General features: G+C 41.3%; 1 protein-coding gene across 1 annotated transcript; it reads right to left on the bottom strand.

The window, feature by feature from the left end:
* Positions 1 to 13,795: 13,795 nt before the first annotated feature.
* Positions 13,796 to 14,140, bottom strand: LOC141025952 (uncharacterized). Its single transcript, XM_073501883.1, has one exon. The coding sequence runs from the start codon at positions 14,138 to 14,140 to the stop codon at positions 13,796 to 13,798; it is 345 nt and encodes a 114-aa protein (XP_073357984.1).
* Positions 14,141 to 17,986: the final 3,846 nt, after the last annotated feature.

Genomic DNA, 17,986 nt, shown 5'->3' with positions numbered 1-17,986 from the left:
CACTCTGTTTCAATTTATTGTTATTTTCTTATACGAAACACACACCATCCAGTACGTGAACTTCTGGATGTTATCACTTTGAACTTCTCTCGGGTTTGAGTGAATTATTTTAAAACACAACAAACAACACCTTCTTATGTATTTTGGACATCTAAATACCCGGTGAACCTCTCTCACAAGAATTTTTGAACTTTTCCTCGCCGAGCACTTGAACTTCTAGCAACCATTTTTTTCCATTTATGAGTTGTTTTTAAAAGTGCGAAAAAGGCGTTGTGTTTTTTATTTTTTGAACATGTAAATCCTAGGTTTTAATAAACTCCAAACTTCTCTGTTATTTCAATTTGAACTTCACCTTTTTATATTTTTGAGTAAAGAATTGTATTAGATTTTTATACGGAAAAAATCGAACATGGAAATACAACGTGAACCTCTCTCGCAAGAATTTTTGAACTTCTCCGGACACATCACTTGAACTTCTTTCAAAAAACCTTTTAAGCTTTTATTTTCCTATACTTTTATTCTCACCTGAAATGCATTCCTTGCAGTACTTGAACTTCTCGTTGTTTTCACTATGAACTTCTGTCACATTTTTTGTGTATACGTCGAATTACACGCAATTGAAGGTTGGACGTCATTTTTTGCCATTTTAAAACATGTAATTGGAGGTGGGACATCCCGCAATATAAACTCTGAACCGCGCACGGAGGTGCACATGAATTCTTGCAACAAATTTGAGTTTTTTATAGACATACACCATGCAGTATGTGAACTTCCAGCAGTTATGAATTTGAACTTTTCTATGTTTCGCTTTGGTAATGAAAAAAATGTGAGTTTTTATAGACATCTAACCGCTCTAGCTTTTTATTTCAACTTTTTTGTGTTTTTCAGAAATGTGAAAATTGCAGTTTTTTCAGAAACATCAAACTTCTTCGTTATTTCGAATGAACTTATTAGTTTTATTCTTTAGTAACCGAAAAAACCCGAGTTTTCAAATCAATATAAAACTGCTCCCATTCTTAAAATTGAACTTCTTGCTTTTATTCTTGGGTGACGAGAAAAAACTTAGTTTTTTTATATACATTGAACTACTTCATTTTTTTAAAATTGAACTTCTTTGTTTTAATCTTTAGTATCAGGGAAAATCTGAGATTTTTATAAATATCATACAATTTAATATTTTTTAATCGGCATGGTGTTATTCATTAGTAACGGGAAAAGTACTAGTTATGTAATAAACTTGTTTTGAACGGTATATACAAAATTTCAATCGATTTATTTGGAAATAGTAGGTGGACATTTTTATTAAACCAAATGTATACCAAATGAAAGAAGTTCTAATGTTCTTATAAACCTTTTTTTTGAAGTGCTCCGTTATTTTTTAATTTGACCTTCTTTGGGTTTTTTTTACATGGAAAATATTTTTTGTGTTACATATTTTGAGCTTCTTTTTTTTGAATATTTTTTTATCCTATTTCAATAATACGAAAATCCATGGGAGATTTTTTTCCACCCATAACATTTTATTTGAACCTTTCAATTTATTTAATTTGAACTTCAAGAGTTATCATTTTTCTAGGTGACACTTCATTTTCTTCTTTGCTATATAAACATGGAAACACTATTTTTTCTTAATTTGAACTTCTTCGTTTTACTTCTTTTAGTCATGGGAAAACCTTACTTTTGTAATAGACATTGGACCTCTTCGTTATTTATATTTGAACTTCTTCATTTTATTTGTTTTAGGAATGGAGAAGTCCTAATTTTCTAACAAATATCTAACTGCTTCATTATTGAAAATTGAACTTCTAGTTGTTTTAGAACAGGGAAACATCATTTTTTAAGAAACAAATTGAACCATTCATTTCTTTTTAACTTGAACTTCTTTTGGTCTTTGTAATAAACATTAGACCGCTCCGTTCTTTTTAGTTTGAAGTTCTTTTGTTTTTGTAATAAATATCGAACCGCTCCGTTAGTTTTAATTCAAACTTCTATTTTTTCGAAACGGGGAAAGTACGTTTTTATAGTCATCAAACTTTTTTTTATTTATAAACATTAAAATGTTCAATTTTAAAGTTAATCTTCTTGGTTTCTTTTTTACAAACGGGGGGAAAATGTTTTTTAATAAACTTTGAACAACTCTATTTTTTTTAATTTGAACTTCTTGCTTTGTTTATAAACGTAAGATACACACACTGTTGTTTCATTTTAATTTGATATTTAAAAAAAACAAAATAAGATGATACGCAGTCAACCACATAGGCCAGTACACAGATAATTAAGTTATCTATTTTGTTCTCTTTTCAAACTAAAAAATGCGCTTCTCGTCCGAACTTCACTGAAGACATTTTTACTTAATTCATTTTGTGTGTGCAGTGTTCTGATTTTTGCAAAGTTCCCCATTTCATATCTCCAAACTCTCTTTTTTAAATGTCCTTTAAACTATGTTTTTTCCTAAATGCATGAACTACTCGACAACACTCTTTCATATTGGGATTCTTGTATTTTTGAAACGTCTCTTTGTATAACTAGTTGGGTTTGGTAGTAACTCCTGTGAAATCAACACCCATCAGTCAAAAAACCTTTAATTAAAATGTTCAAAAGAACACTTTAACTAGTACGTTGTTTGTAGAATGCAAGTAGCATTAGCAGTACCCACGCATGTTCCTCTCCAAACAAATAGTTTATTTTTTACACAAGGCTGGGCTTGTTTTACACCACACCTTTTCGTCCTTATATGTACATTTTCTCTCCTGGAACTAACCACCACCACTTGTTTATTCTTTGTTCTCCCTCCTCTTTTTAACTTTGTCTCTGCTCATGCTTAGCAACTGAACCCGCAAGCTAGAGATGATCATTTCCACTTTGGTTCAGGCGGCCGCATGACCATGGTCAGAGCAACTCGGGAGGATCTTGGTGACGCCAGACACAAGCAGTGTCCTCCCTGGCCGTGTACACCCTACACTCCATCCCTGCCGGAGAAGGCCATATCTCTTGATCTGCTACTTCTTCAGACTTCGACCTGCTACTTCTTCAGAGTCTGACCTGCTACTTCTTCATGCAAGATGGAGCACGACATGCTTGGCTTGGTGGGAAACCTCATTGAGATAAATAGATGTCCTTGAATGCATCTGCTACGGTGGGATGTAGATGGAGGTGTAGGTCGGACCGGCGATGCAGATGGCACACCGACCGCATCTGCTTGGGGGAAGTTGCAGCCATGTTGTGTGGGAGGAAAGGGGAGCGGTGCACGGAGCTATCCATGATGCATCAGCGAGTTGTGGTGGTGATGTAGGGCGGCGCAAGTTTAAGATAGTTGACACAAGTAATGGCACTAGGCAGATCATCATCTGCAAACTCTGCTGCTCGCCAACGCCGTATTTACACAAAGTTGGCCAGTGATCCACTGCCTGCGGCCTTGGAAACAACAACTTGGAGAAGATACAGGCATGAAGGTCACCGCTTAGCCTAGGGCAAGTCGCCGCTCAGGCCTGGGCAGGTCGCCGAGTTTGCTGTGGGAGACCCACGCCCAACAGCTGGATGGACTGCTCGCGCGCGAGGCGTTGGACTACTCATTCGAGATGGTGGATTGTTGGGCCGCCGGCGCGGGCATGGCGAGAGGTGAAACAGGGAGGAGGCACGGGTGGGGCGGAGCTGAGAGGCTGCGCCCACATCGGTTGGCTGCCTTCCTCATCCACGGCGAGCACCTGGATGACCCCGATCCAGATCCTCGTTGGGAAAGAACCAGGGGAGGAGCTGTCAGCACGGGGATGGTGGAGCAGCGCCGGCCGGCGGTGGTCGGGAGGCCTGGCAGGGCAGTTGTGTGCCGCGGGGCAGGGCGGCGGCGCGCTGGGAGGAGGGGAGGCGGTGCGCCGCGGGGCGGGGCGGCGGCGTGCTGGGAAGCCGGGATGCGGCACGCCGTGGGGTGGTGCGGTGGTGGCGGTGCGATCCGGGGAGGGCGGATGCAGTGGCGGCGCGATTTGGGAGGGGCGGCGGCGGCTCGGTTCGGGAGGGCGACTAGGAAACAAGGGGGAGGGGATTGTGGGCTTGTTTCCGGAGGGCTGCCGGGGAACGAGGGAGAGGGGATAGTGGGCGCGGTTCGGGGAGTTCGGGAGGATCCGATGCGGGCCGCGGGCCTATATAGGGCTGACCATGATCATATATATATATATATATATATATATATATATATATATATATATATATATATATATATATATATTACGCTATTCTAAGCGTGAGTGTAGAATAGCTTATTCTACATCCCCAGTAACGCTATGTATAAAATCTAGTAAAAGTGTGTATAAAATGTAGTAATTTTGAAATAAACTTTTTTACTATCAAAGTTTTGAATTTACTACATTTTCAAAAAATTACAATATTTTGCATGCTACATTACTATTTTTTTATAGACCATTACTAGGGGTGTAGAACAAGCTATTCTACACTCACGCTTAGTTAAGCATTACTATATATATATGTATATATATACATAAACACTATTCTGATCACGGGATCAGAATAATATTCTGATCACAACCTGAATTGCCTAAGTAACGCGCTTGAACTTCTGTGTGTACGAACCCGACCTTCGGGCTATCTTCGCAACCGTGGCTTCCTTCGCGAATTATTCTGCTTAGTCGTGTTCTATATGATGTTAGTGTAATTTAGAAACGTTTTTAGCAACTAAATACCGGTTTTAAATAGGAATCTCGCTCGTTGGCGGATTTTGCTCTTGGGTCGTGATGAAATTGCATTTTTTGCAATTTTACTGCCTGAGTTGTTCGACCTGAACTTCTCCCGGTGCTAGGTTGAACTTCCGCCAACATTGCCCAAATGGGGCTTGCGATATACCGTTGGAAAGCTATGGACACCAGTATCATGACCCAAGTAAATTTTTTGGCAAAATAGAAGCGATTTAAGAGCAGTTTTGAAAACTGTTTTTTCTTCATACAAAAAACGTGAATCGTATTTTCGATCGCATTTTAAAACCGTTTATCGGAATGAGGCAAATAATATGGCATTGGAAAGCTGCTGCAAAACCGCTCCTTCTACATGTTTAAAGTTTTCTCTAATTCCCTACGGTTAAAGAGTAATTTGGAAAATCATAAAATTTTGCAAACCGAACAGCCGAGTTCGTATTTTCAATGTCATTTGTAAACGGCTAATCCATTTGAGGAAAATGATATGGCGTTGGAAAGCTTATGAAAATGCGCTACTTTTTCATGTTGAAAGTTTTTTCTAATTTTGAACGGTTTAAAAGTAATTTAGAAAACAATACAAGTTGCACCGAGTTCGTATTTTCGAGCTAATTTTTTAACCGTACTTCCGAATGCAGCAAATAATATGGTGTTGGAAAGCTTGAGGAAATGTGAAACTTTTTGCTATATATTGTTTCTCCCAATTCCTTACTGTTTTAAGTCAATTTTTAAAATGGCTAGAAACATATTTTGCCGTAATTTCTACAAACTTTATCGGAATGGGGTAAATAATATATCGTTAAAAAGCTAAGGAAAATGCGAAACTTTTTCATGTTGATGGTTTTCTCTGATTCTTAGCCATTTTCAAGTAATTTTGAAAATGGCGAGATCATTCGTTCTGCCTTTATTGCGAAACATATTCTTCGAAAATGCACCGCGTGAAGAGCCTGAACTTGTCGGCAATGTCTACTTGAACTTCACTCTGTTTTTCACGTGCTATTTTTTGCTTGTAGCTCGCCATCCACTCACCGGAACACTCATCGGAATTGAGCAAGTGATATACCGATGGAAAGCTGCTGTAAACACGCAACTTTCCGGTGTTGATCATTTTTTCATACTCGCAACGGTTTTAAATGTTTTTCATCCGAAATTCATTCAGTGTAGTAGTTGAACTTCTGTGGCAGTTCTGTTTCGAACTTCACTCTGCTTTTGACGTGTTGTTTCTTCCCATAACTCCCAAACCACTTACCGGAATTGAGCAAATGATATACCGATGGAAAGCTGTTGAAAACACGCAACTTTTTCGTGTTGATCAGTTTTTCATACTCGCGACAGTTTTTAACGATATACATAAAACTTTTAAACCATTCATCGGAATATAGCATATAATATACCATTGAAAAGCTTATAAATAGGAGCATCTTTTTCATGTAGACAAGCGTTACAATTTTTGTCGTTTGAGAGCAGTTTTAAAAATGGCAAAAACAACGTCTTTTTTGCCTGTTTTTTAATGTAATTGAAGGTCGGACGTCTCGCACTAGAGACCTTGAACTTCACCAGGAGGAGCACGTGAACTTCTTTCAACAAAGCTTTTAAGCTTTTTAGTTTTCTATTCTTATATTCTCATCTGAAACGCATTCCGTGTAGTAGTGAAACTTCCCGCTGTTTTCACCTTGAACTTCTGTCACATATTTTATCTTAACCTCTCTCACAAGAATTTTTAAACTTTCTCGGGCGGAGCACTTGAACTTCTAGCAACAAAAATTTTAGCCTTTGCTTTTTCATTCTTTTTTTCATACAAATACACACAGTGTAGTACGTGAACTTCTTGCAATTATCAATCTGAACTTCTTTCGGTTACGTGAAAATATCAGAGTTTTTTATAGACATTGAACCACTCTACCTTTTTTATTTGAACTTCATTGTGTATTTTTAGAAATGTGAAAATTGGAGGATTTTTTAGAAACATCGAACTTCTTCGTTATTTCGAATTGAACTTATTGGTTTTATTATTTAGTAACTGGAAAAATCCGATTGTTTTCAAATAAATATCAAATTGCTACTTTTTTCCAATTGAACTTCTTGGTTTTATTCATTAGTAGCGAGAAAATGTGAGTTTTATATATACATTGAACTGCTCCGTTTTTTAAAATTGAACTTCTTGGTTCTAATCTTTTAGTATTGGGGAAAATGCCCAAAATGGCATTGTTTTTTGTTTTTGTTTTCCGAGCTTCTAATCCTAGGTTTTAATATATTTTGAACTTCTATGTTATTTAAATTTGAACTTCACATATTTTATTTTATTTTGAGTAAAGAATTTTGTTCCATTTTATTCCTTAGTAACGAGCAAAAATTTGAGTTTTTATATACTTCGAACTTCTTTGTTATTTGAATTTGAATTTAAATAAGCATAAAACTATTTTTTAAATTGAACTACGTACTTTTATTTTTCATAGAAATATAAATAATTTGAGTTTTCTGTATACATCAAACTACTCTGTTATTTTATTTTGAACTTCTTGATTTTATTTTGTTTAGTAGCAAGGAAAATTCGAGTTTTTAAAATCGAGCTTCCTAGTTGTTAAAATCTGAATTTCTCGGGTTTTTTCTAACTGTGAAAATCAAATGGTGAAAATCAAATGTTGTGTTATTCTAAATTGAACTTCTAGGTTTTTATTTATTTTAAAAAACAAAATTTTTGATTTATTTTTAATTTTAATTCCAACTTCTAGGTTTTTTAGAAACGGGGAATATCCATTTTATATAAACTTTTTTGAACTACTCTGTTTTTGAAATTTGAAATTTTTCGGTTGTAATAAACATCGAACTTCTTTGTTATTTAAATATGAACTTCTATGGTTTTTTTCGAGATGAGAAAAAACCCGTTTTTTAAGTTTTTTGAAGTTCGTTGTTATTTTAATTTGAACTTCTTGGTTTATTATTTAGTAACGAGGAATTTTGAGTTTTGTAACTAAAATTGAACCGCTCCTACTTTACTTTTAACTTCTAGGTTTTTTAGAAACCAGGGAAATTTGACTTATATAAAAAAATTAAGAATATAAAAGTCGCCACATTTTTAAGTGTTTTTAATTGCTTTAACTTTTTACTTTATGTGAACTTCTGTTTTTTTATATTCGAAGTTCTCACATGTTTTCCCAAGTGAAGTACGGAAATAAAGTGATTGAAAAACACTAGAACGCTAACCCTCTGGTTTTGTCGCATTAGTTTTCATTTGTACGTTAGCATTTTCCCCCATTTTTGCATGCTGTTTTCAAAACTATAGATGTTACTTTTTTCTGGTAGTAGATCATCACCCAAAGAAGCTTCATTTCAAAATAAAAGGAGGAAAAAATTTCCATTTTTGAGCAAGGTTTTACTGGAGTCCAAAATAAACAACATGCACTTATGCGTGCACGTTTTTCTTTTTACAACATAGCATTGTTCTATATAGAAAAATATTCTTCTTAATAAGTTACATTAATAATTATATAATTGAGAAGCAGAGTGCCACGTGAGAAGCGGTGGCCTTTTTCTCTACCACAACTTCATTTCCTTTTCCCTATCCACTCACCACACATCATCAAACAAAGAACTTTGTCCCTCTTTTTTTTCTGAACTTTTAGGAGTGGGATCTCTGAACATTCTACTTAGTTTTCCTTCTTCACTAGATCGCGTCATTAGTAGTGCGGGTGCTGCTCTCCTGGAACTCACCCTAAACTACGTACTGTTTTCAGACGAGCGAGGTCTCTCAAGTTGAACTTCTATTGTTTTGTTTCTGACTTTCTTCCTTTCTTTTTCACGTTCGAACATCTGACAGTGTTAACTTATATGTATCTTTGTACAGTTCTCCTATTTATATATGTGAACACGGTGCCGTCTAGTTTGTATAGAACATAAAACTAAGAATTGACCATAAATAAAAACAAACAGAAGATCAGAATTCCCAAAAAGTTTCACATCAGTTAACCATGCACGTTCAGAGTAACAACTATCAGGAACACAAGTAATTTTTTGTTTAGGAATAAAAAAAGTATGCTCACAGACATTTAGACGAGCACCTTCCATGCAAACTAAACAAGCAGTCACTCTGAACTCTGGTATTGCAAAAATATCGAACAGAGACAATGATCGAGCTGGGAACGATGGCCACACCATGCTGGGTGCCGAGGAGGCGCTGGGGTGGTATCAACCAGGAGGGGGAGGAGCGGCACGGATCCGTCTGGGCGGCAACGCGTCGGGTGGTGAGTGGCGGGGGTCGGCGGAGGTAGTGCAGACCCGAGGGGATGGCTGCGCGGTGGCCGTGGGGACCCGCTGGGGATGGCGGCTGCTCGATCCATGGCATAGGACGGCGGTTGTGCGAGGCCGGCTGCAGGTCGTGGCCTCCTCCATCTGGAGTTCGACGTCTCCTCCATTTGCAGCATAGCACCCAATCCGCGCGTGGGCTGGTGGTCGTCGGAGTCTCGGAGAGTGAACGGTGGTGAAGGATCTTCGTCAGATCCGGCGACCTCGAGATGCTCTAGCAGGTGGTGCGGCACGTCGTCGGTTGGGGGCGGGGCTCCGGCGGTGTCGCTGGCTTGGGGCGGGGCGGCGGCGGCGTCGCCAGCTAGGTGGCGGTGGTAGAGGCCATCGGCGGCGGGGCGTGGGAAGTTTCCCATGGCGAAGCTCAAGAGCAGAGGGCCTGACGGCGCGGTGGGAGGGGAAGGCCGGCTCCATGGTGGAAGAAGGAGGGGGTGGCCGGTGCCATGGTGGAAGAAGGTAGCGGTGGCCGGTGTAGCGGTGGAAGATGGTGGAGGTGGTCGGCGCAGTCGTTGGGCCCGGAAGGACTGCGGCGGGAGGCGCGTCGGGGGTGGGGGGGGGGGGGGGGGGGGGCGGCGGGAGACGAGTTGGGGGGCGGCGGATGCAGGCGCAGCGCCGGGAAGCACGCCGGGGCCGTGGGGCTAGCGGCGGGAGGCGCGCCGGAGCCAGGGAGGCGGCCACGGGAGGTTGGTCGGGGAGGATTGTGGGAGGATGCGGGGGGAGTGGATAAGGTGGGCGGGAATTTTTTCTTTTATGGGAAGTTCGGGTGGGCTGGCTTTTTCAGATCCAGGAAACATCTCCATGGCCCCTTATAAGGGATCCGAATAACTATTCTAATCCCAGGATCAGAATAACTATTCGGATCATGAATCGGGCTTATAAGGAGCTGCGGAGATGTTTTCTGGATCTGAAAAAGCCAGCCCACCCGAACTTCCTATAAAAGAAAACACAGTCGGTCTATTATGCTAATATTAACAGAATAACTATTCTGATAACACTTCCGCACTGCACGCTCAACAGAAGCGAACTGCATCTTCTTCACGTTGGGCACTGCAATGCTTCACGGGAGAACTGCTTCATTTTCTGGTGGTCCGCCCGCGTTTTCTTTGTGGAATCGGGTGTTGCGGGATGATTTAATTTGTCTCTACATCTCATTTGACCTTTATTCTTTATAATTTACAGGAAAATCGACTAGAATGCTTCCAAATCGAGCAATTTGGTGGACGAGCTTTCTCTGTTCGTTCGTGTTCGCATCGGATGCGACTTATTTGTGCTCGGATGTTGTTTGTTTGTAGGAATTCTTTGATTGCGTTCGTTTTAACCGGTCCGTTTACTCTACAAGTTGTTAATTTTTAGGAGTTAGTTTTCAATTCCTGTGAATTTGATTGTGTGGGCGGGTGAGCTTCGTCCGCTCCTCTGTTCTTGTTTTTTTTGGATTTTGTGCGTCGGTGCGTTTTTGAATCTTGTAATTACTGCCACTGTTGGTTTGAATTCTTTGTATTGCGGGTATAATCCTCATTTTTTGAATTGCAACTTTTAAATGAAAGCTGATTTTGTTCATCCAGTTGCCGTGTGTTCCATGTAATTTTTTGCGTGGTATTTTTCGATAGTTTAGTGGTTGGACAATTTTTAGGCGAGTTATGGAAGTGCAAGTGAACTGGAACCTCTGTTAGTCTACCACATGTCTGGATTTCGACTGCTTTAGTTTTATTTGTTGTAGTTCTGGCATACGTTGTAGTGCACTGCATTTTTGTTAGCAGTGTACTTCGTTGTAGCTGCATTACAGTGGTTATGGCAGCTTATGCGATTTCTCTTTTCTTAAACTGCATTCTGTGTTTTAGAGGACTGCATAATATGCACTTTCGTACTACATTAGTAGTATGGTTAATGTTCTATTATGCTATTAGAATAGATGGTCCATTATATGCTTCTGTTAGCTGAATAGTTATTATGACAATTTTTCTGAACTGCATACTATAAGAATTCTTTTGAACATCATATGTTAACTGCAAAGTTTCGACCATTCGCATTTCATTGTTACTGTTCAGAGGACTGCTTTTTATATATTTAGGACCACACTATGTGTTTGAGAGAACTGCATTACTGCCAACAGCAACTTGTCTAAAAAGGGTGATAAAATGATGCAGATGAGGTTGCATACTTTAAATAGGCATCGTTCAAAGTGTCTCATGGACATAATTTTAAAAGCATAAAGCATAAGCAAAGCATTAGAAATATGCCACTGATGGCTTGCTTCATATTAGACAGCCTATAGTGCAAATATTGTAAACTTCAGGGAGTCTTCTTCTTTGTAGAAAAACACCATGGCCACTTCTCCGACCACAAAGCCTTTTTGGGAGACAAAATTTTCCAACCAGTAGTTATGTTGATGCAGTCTTCAGAGTCGATGTGGTAGTCAGCTTGCATGTCTGCATACCCATTCTTGTGTTGTGTCTCCAAAGTAACCTTCCCTGAACTCGGAGCAGGAAAATTTATTGTGGATGGCAGTTTCTGCATTTTGGAATGGGTGGAAAAAGAATGTTTATAAGTAAACAGCTAATGTTTTTCTTTATACTTAGGATGATCTGTTTATGTTGACTTAAATATGTACATATATATGACTACTATATTCTAAAGTTGTTGCAATGTATGAATAAACTTATATATGGAATTGACCTCTAGTTTTACTAGGGTATATATTATACTGCAACATGTTTGTACTGCAAGGTCAGTTACAGCGTACTTCGCTAGCATGTTAAGAGAACTGCAACACTGATCTACTGACCCTCTTTTTTGTTCATGTGTTGGGGTTTTGATCTAACTAGTGTCGATACTCTTGTGTGGTACTAAAGAAAAATAGGTGGAACAATCTAGTCTTAATAGCTAACAAATCTGAAGAACATTACAAATTATGTTTTGTATTTGCTGACACTACTGAACAAATTGATGAAACTACACATCCAGATGTGGATTTGCAGCCTAGATTATGTCGAAAATTGTGAGGGAAAAAACATACCCAACTTTCCTGCAGGTCTGTAGACGTGAGGCGGTGAAGAAAATGGTGCCCGAAACCCCCTGTTGGGTATCATAAGGCACCCGAGTATGCGGCGCCACTCGGTGCTGGTGAGCTCTAGACCCTCTGCGTACATGCATGTGTCCGCTACCGGCGCCATCCTTGACAAACACCCGATCTTATAGTCCACGGCGGGTTCAGTGGAATTTCATAGAACAACTGGGATGGGAGGAACCCTAGATCTACGATTTGAAGAAAAAGAGGAACGAGGGGGGGGAGTTGTGTCAGTCTGGAGCATGAATGGATAGGTTTTTATGCAACCAATTGAGCAACAGAAGTAATAAATGTTGTGGTTTGTGTTAGGTGGTGGATTGAGTCTGATTCAGTGTACGCGAATGCATTTGAGAAGCAACATGACTGCTTACTTGAACATAGCGCACTGCATTGTCGTATCACAACGAACTGCGGAACGCGTGGTTGGGCCTGTGTTTGTGGAGTGTGTGCGGAATTTTTTTTTAATTTTCAGCAGCCTCTCTTTTGTCTGTTGGGCCTGTGTTTGGGGAGTGAAGACGTATTCTGCCCAAGTCAGCCTGTCAGCACGGCTGTTCCCGGTGCGCTGTGTGTGCGCCCTAATGTTTAGTCCCACCTCGCCCAGGGAGGGCGCGCTCGACCTGTTTATAAGCGCTGGCGAGGCAGCCCTATCGAACTCCTCTGGTTACTTATTTGGGCGCTTATACACGGCACTCGCTGCTCTATGCTCTCTGACCTGTGGGCCCATGTGTGCCTGGCCCCATGCATCATGGCTGAGAACGACTCGCCTGCTGTGGGCGCAGATCTACTACGAGACTGGCTGGGGCCTGGTTGCACCTGGGTGGTCACATTTTTTTCTTTGTATTTTTTGTTCTTGCATAATTTTTCAAATGTAGGGGCATGCACTGCTTAGTAAATCATTCATGCACTGCATTGATCATGTTTCTGTACTGCATTTTCACATATTCCACACTACATATACAGGTCGCATTTCCTTTTCGTGTTTTTGCTCTTACATATTCTTTTTTCTAGTGTAGGGCGTTCACTGCTTTGTTGGGTATGTGTGCACTGCATTCGACAAAGTCCTGTACTGCATTCATACACATTTTGCACTGCATGCGTCCTAATTGCGCACTGCATCTTCATCCGTTTTGTGCACTGCTCGAATCTAATGATACATAAGCAAACGAACATAAAGCAAATGATCACAAGCATTTTGTATGACAAGTTCATCAGCAACAAACTAAGTTCAACAGAAAGCAATCTAACATAATCAAAGTTCAGCATTACAAGCGATTCTGCATGACAAGCAAACTAAGTTCACCAAAAGCAAATGATCAGAAGCAAACTAACGATACATAAGCAAACAATAGAAAGAAAATTCGATGATAATTCTAAAACAACGCTAGCATTGTTGGCTCTTGGCCAGCACCGTCTGCTTCTTCACCAGTTAGCGTCTCCCCATCCCCAGCTGCTCCTGGCGCGCTTCTTGGGGAGCTCCTCCTTCTCCAGCTTTGCATGGCGAAGCCCGTCCTAGGTGAGGGTGATGCAGTTCCATATCTAAAATGTTGCATAGGCGTCCTTTGCCGCGTACTCGATGTGCCTCATGGACAGAGGCAGGGTGACCCAGTGCCTGTGTTCATCGTCGGTGATCTTCTTCTTCATGTTGTTGTAGTAGTCGTCGATGAGCATGCCGGAGACGTCTCCAAGGGATTCCAACTCCTTGGTTGCCTAGGGCACCCTCCACTCCTTTTGGATGTCAACGAAGTTGGCAATCTCCAGAGTGACGCGCTCTAGCAAAGGTGTACCTGGGGTTGGCGAGGAAGTTGTCGAAGATGGTGCACCTTTCAGCGACGCTCAGTTGGAAGAGCAGCACCGGCTGAGTCTTGCCGACGGAGAGTTGGACGAGGGCGGGTTTCTGCATCGCTCCAGGCTCGTTGTTGTACTCGAGATCAATCCCGACGATCTTGTGGCGTTGGAGCCTGAGGTGGCGCTCGTACTGCGCGAGGGAGATCGCCATCTGTTTCTTGTCGTTGGTGTGGATGATGTGCAACTTGGTGTTGCCGTGGGCCTCCACGTCCTTGTACTTGTCGGAGAACGCCATCGCCGGTAGTAGGGCTTGGTATTTTTTGTGGAGATCGATGTGATGGAGCGATTTGGTGGCAGCGCAATGGATACTTGTGTTGTTGTGGATGAGAAGGCCTATGGCAGTGGTCTGAATTTAAGGGGAGGGGCGGGGTGGGATGGCCGCATCGGATGAACTGCACGAACTCGCTGACGATGCGGTTGTGCAGATCGTGGGTTCGTGTTGCGTGTGTGATCATGGGTTTGTGGCGATGGAACCGCTCGGATTGGGTGGTTGTATTCGAACATGGTTTTTTTAACGTGATTTTATTTTATTTTTATCAGTAATTTTTTTAACCACCACTTTCAGTGCGAACGGGCATTTGTCACATTTATATGTATCCCGCGTGTTCACGGAACTACATTGGTTATCATACCACACTGCATCGTCTATAAAAAAGAACTGCATTTTGTCTATAGGTGCGTACCGCATCGTTTTTTGCATGTCCTTGCTGCAGCCCCTGGAAAAAAGTACAATGTATTCCGCAATTTTACGAGTATTTCGCTGTGGACTAGACCGTGTATTTATTCATGTAGGTATTCGGAAACTGAATTGCTGATTATACCGTACTGCTTCATCTAACCAAATGCACTGCATTTTTCTAGAGTTGCGTACTGCATCTGTTTTTGCGTGTACTTGCTGCAGTCCCTGCAGTACTTGCTGAAGGTAGACTTTTTTCCCGGATGCGTTATCTCAACACGCGCATTGTTTTTGAATTTAACTTTTTTTTACGAACTGCATGTATTTTATTTTGTTTTACTGTCTGAACTTCATTGTTCTTCATAGAGAACTGCATCATGTGTGTTTCGATGTAGTCTGTCTTATTTAGCCGGGCCGTTTTGGGCCAACCTGTTTTATGTAACCCTTTGCCACGCGGGCCTCGTACGTGTCCCTCCCAGGCGATCCCACCGCTTCGCTGACAGGGAGAGAGACCGAAACAAACCCTCTCCTCTCTTGGAGTGTCTCCCGAAGCATCTCTCCCTCAAGCAAAACCGCCGTCACCCACGGAACCGCCGCCCTCAAGAGGTCCTTATTCCTGCATTGCGCGTCGCCGTCCGCTCCGCCAGCCCTTCCTGCTGCGCTCCCGCAGCCCTTTCCCGTCCGTTCCGGTCAACGCCCCCGCCGGCGTTCATCCCCTTTTTTGTGGTACGTTCCCCTTAGCCTCGGTCTTGATCGTCCCCTCGTCTAGTTTTGTGATCCTCGTAGTTGCTATTGCGGTTTTTGCTTATTTATTTTTCCCATGAGCAGGCGATTTTATATCGATTTGAAGTCAATACTCGTGTGTGCTCTGTAGGCAGAGCTGATGTCTACTACACAACTTCTTCTTGTAGACGTTGTTGGGCCTCCAAGTTCAAAGGTTTGTAGGACAGTAGCAAATTTCCCTCAAGTGGATGACCTAAGGTTTATCAATCCGTGGGAGGTGTAGGATGAAGATGGTCTCTCTCAAGCAACCCTGCAACCAAATAACAAAGAGTCTCTTGTGTCCCCAACACACCCAATACAATGGTAAATTGTATAGGTGCACTAGTTCGGCGAAGAGATGGTGATACAAGTGCAATATGGATGGTAGATATGGGTATTTGTAATCTGAAAATATAAAAACAGCAAAGTAGCAAGTAATAAAAGTGAGCATAAACAGTATTGCAATGCGTTGAAACAAGGCCTGGAGTTCATACTTTCACTAGTGCAAGTTCTCTCAGCAATAATAACATAATTGGATCATATAACTATTCCTCAACATGCAACAAAGAGTCACTCCAAAGTCACTAATAGCGGAGAACAAACGAAGAGATTATTGTAGGGTACGAAACCACCTCAAAAGTTATCCTTTCTGATCGATCTATTCAAGAGTATGTAGTAAAATAACATGAAGCTATTCTTTCCATTTGACCTATCATAGAGTTCGTACTATAATAACACCTTAAGACACAAATCAACCAAAACCCTAATGTCACCTAGATACTCCAATGTCACCACAAGTATCCGTGGGTATGATTATATGATATGCATCACACAATCTCAGATTCATCTATTCAACCAACACAAAGTACTTCAAAGAGTACCCCAAAGTTTCTACCGGAGAGTCAAGACAAAAACGTGTGCCAACCCCTATGCATAAGTTCACAAGGTCACTGAACCCGCAAGTTGATCACCAAAACATACATCAAGTAGATCACGTGAATATCCCATTGTCACCACAGATAAGCACATGCAAGACATACATCAAGTGTTCTCAAATCCTTAAAGACTCAATCCGATAAGATAACTTTAAAGGGAAAACTCAATCCATTACAAGAGAGTAGTGGGGGAGAAACATCATAAGATCCAACTATAATAGCAAAGCTCGCGATACATCAAGATCGTGCCAAATCAAGAACACAAGAGAGAGAGAGATCAAACACATAGCTACTGGTACATACCCTCAGCCCCGAGGGTGAACTACTCCCTCCTCGTCATGGAGAGCGCCGGGATGATAAAGATGGCCACCGGTGAGGGATCCCCCCTCCGGTAGGGTGCCGGAATAGGGTCCCGATTGGTTTTTGGTGGCTACATAGGCTTGCGGCGGCGGAACTCCCGATCTAGGTTATGTTCTGGAAGTTTGGGTATATATAAGAGGTGTTGGCGTCGGGAACAAGTCAGGGGGGTCTCCGAGGCGACCACGAGGTAGGGGGGCGCGCCCAGGGGGGTAGGGCGTGCAACCCACCTTCGTGGGTGCCTCGGGACTCTTCTGGCCCGTCTCCGATACTCCGTGGGCTTTTTCTGGTCCAAAAATAATCTCCGTGAAATTTCAGGTCAAGTGGACTCCGTTTGGTTTTCCTTTTCTGCGATACTGAAAATCAAGGAAAAAACAGAAACTGGCACTGGGCTCTAGGTTAATAGGTTTGTCCCCAAAATCATATAAAATAGCATATAAATGCATATAAAACATCCTAGATGGATAATATAATAGCATTGAACAATCAAAAATTATAGATACGTTGGAGACGGATCAGCATCCCCAAGCTTAATTCCTGCTCGTCCTCGGGTAGGTAAGTGATAAAAGCAGAATTTTTGATGTGGAATGCTACCTAACATAATTATCAATGTAATTTTCTTTATTGTGGCAAGAATATTCAGATCCATAAGATTCAAGACAAAAGTTTAATATTGACGTAAAAATAATAATACTTCAAGCATACTAACCAAGCAATTATGTCTTCTCAAAATGACATGGCCAAAGAAAGCTCATCCCTACAAAATCATATAGTTTGGCTATGCTTCATCTTCATCACACAAAATGCTCTCATCATGCACAACCCCGTTGACAAGCCAAGCAATTGTTTCATACTTTAGTATTCTCAAACTTTTTCAACTTTCACGCAATATATGAGCGCGAGCCATGGACATAGCACTATGGGTGGAATAGAATATGATGATGGAGGTTGTGTGGAGAAGACAAAAAAGGAGAAAGTCTCACATCAACGCGGCTAATCAACGGGCTATGGAGATGCCCATCAATTGATGTCAATGCGAGGAGTAGGGTTTGCCATGCAACGGATGCACTAGAGCTATAAATGTATGAAAGCTCAACAAAAGAAACTTAGTGGGTGTGCATCCAACTTGCTTGCTCACGAAGACCTAGGGCATTTGAGGAAGCCCATTGTGGGAATATAGATGCCAAGTTCTATAATGAAAAATTCTTACTAGTATATGAAAGTGACAAAATAAGAGACTCTCTGTCATGAAGATCATGGTGCTACTTTGAAGCACAAGTGTGGAAAAAGGATAGTAGCATTGTCCCCTTTTTTTTTTTTCTTTTTTTGGGCCTTTCCTTTTTTTATTTGG

This window comes from Aegilops tauschii, chromosome 6, assembly GCF_002575655.3.
Source record: "Aegilops tauschii subsp. strangulata cultivar AL8/78 chromosome 6, Aet v6.0, whole genome shotgun sequence".
Classification (NCBI taxonomy): Eukaryota; Viridiplantae; Streptophyta; class Magnoliopsida; order Poales; family Poaceae; genus Aegilops; species Aegilops tauschii.
Note: the sequence above shows the minus strand (reverse complement) of the source record. Positions and strands in the feature narration are given on the sequence as shown.

Bases quoted from the DNA above. Each gene is read 5' to 3' on its own strand.
- LOC141025952 (XM_073501883.1), bottom strand. From the start codon at position 14,140: ATGGCGTTCTCCGACAAGTACAAGGACGTGGAGGCCCACGGCAACACC.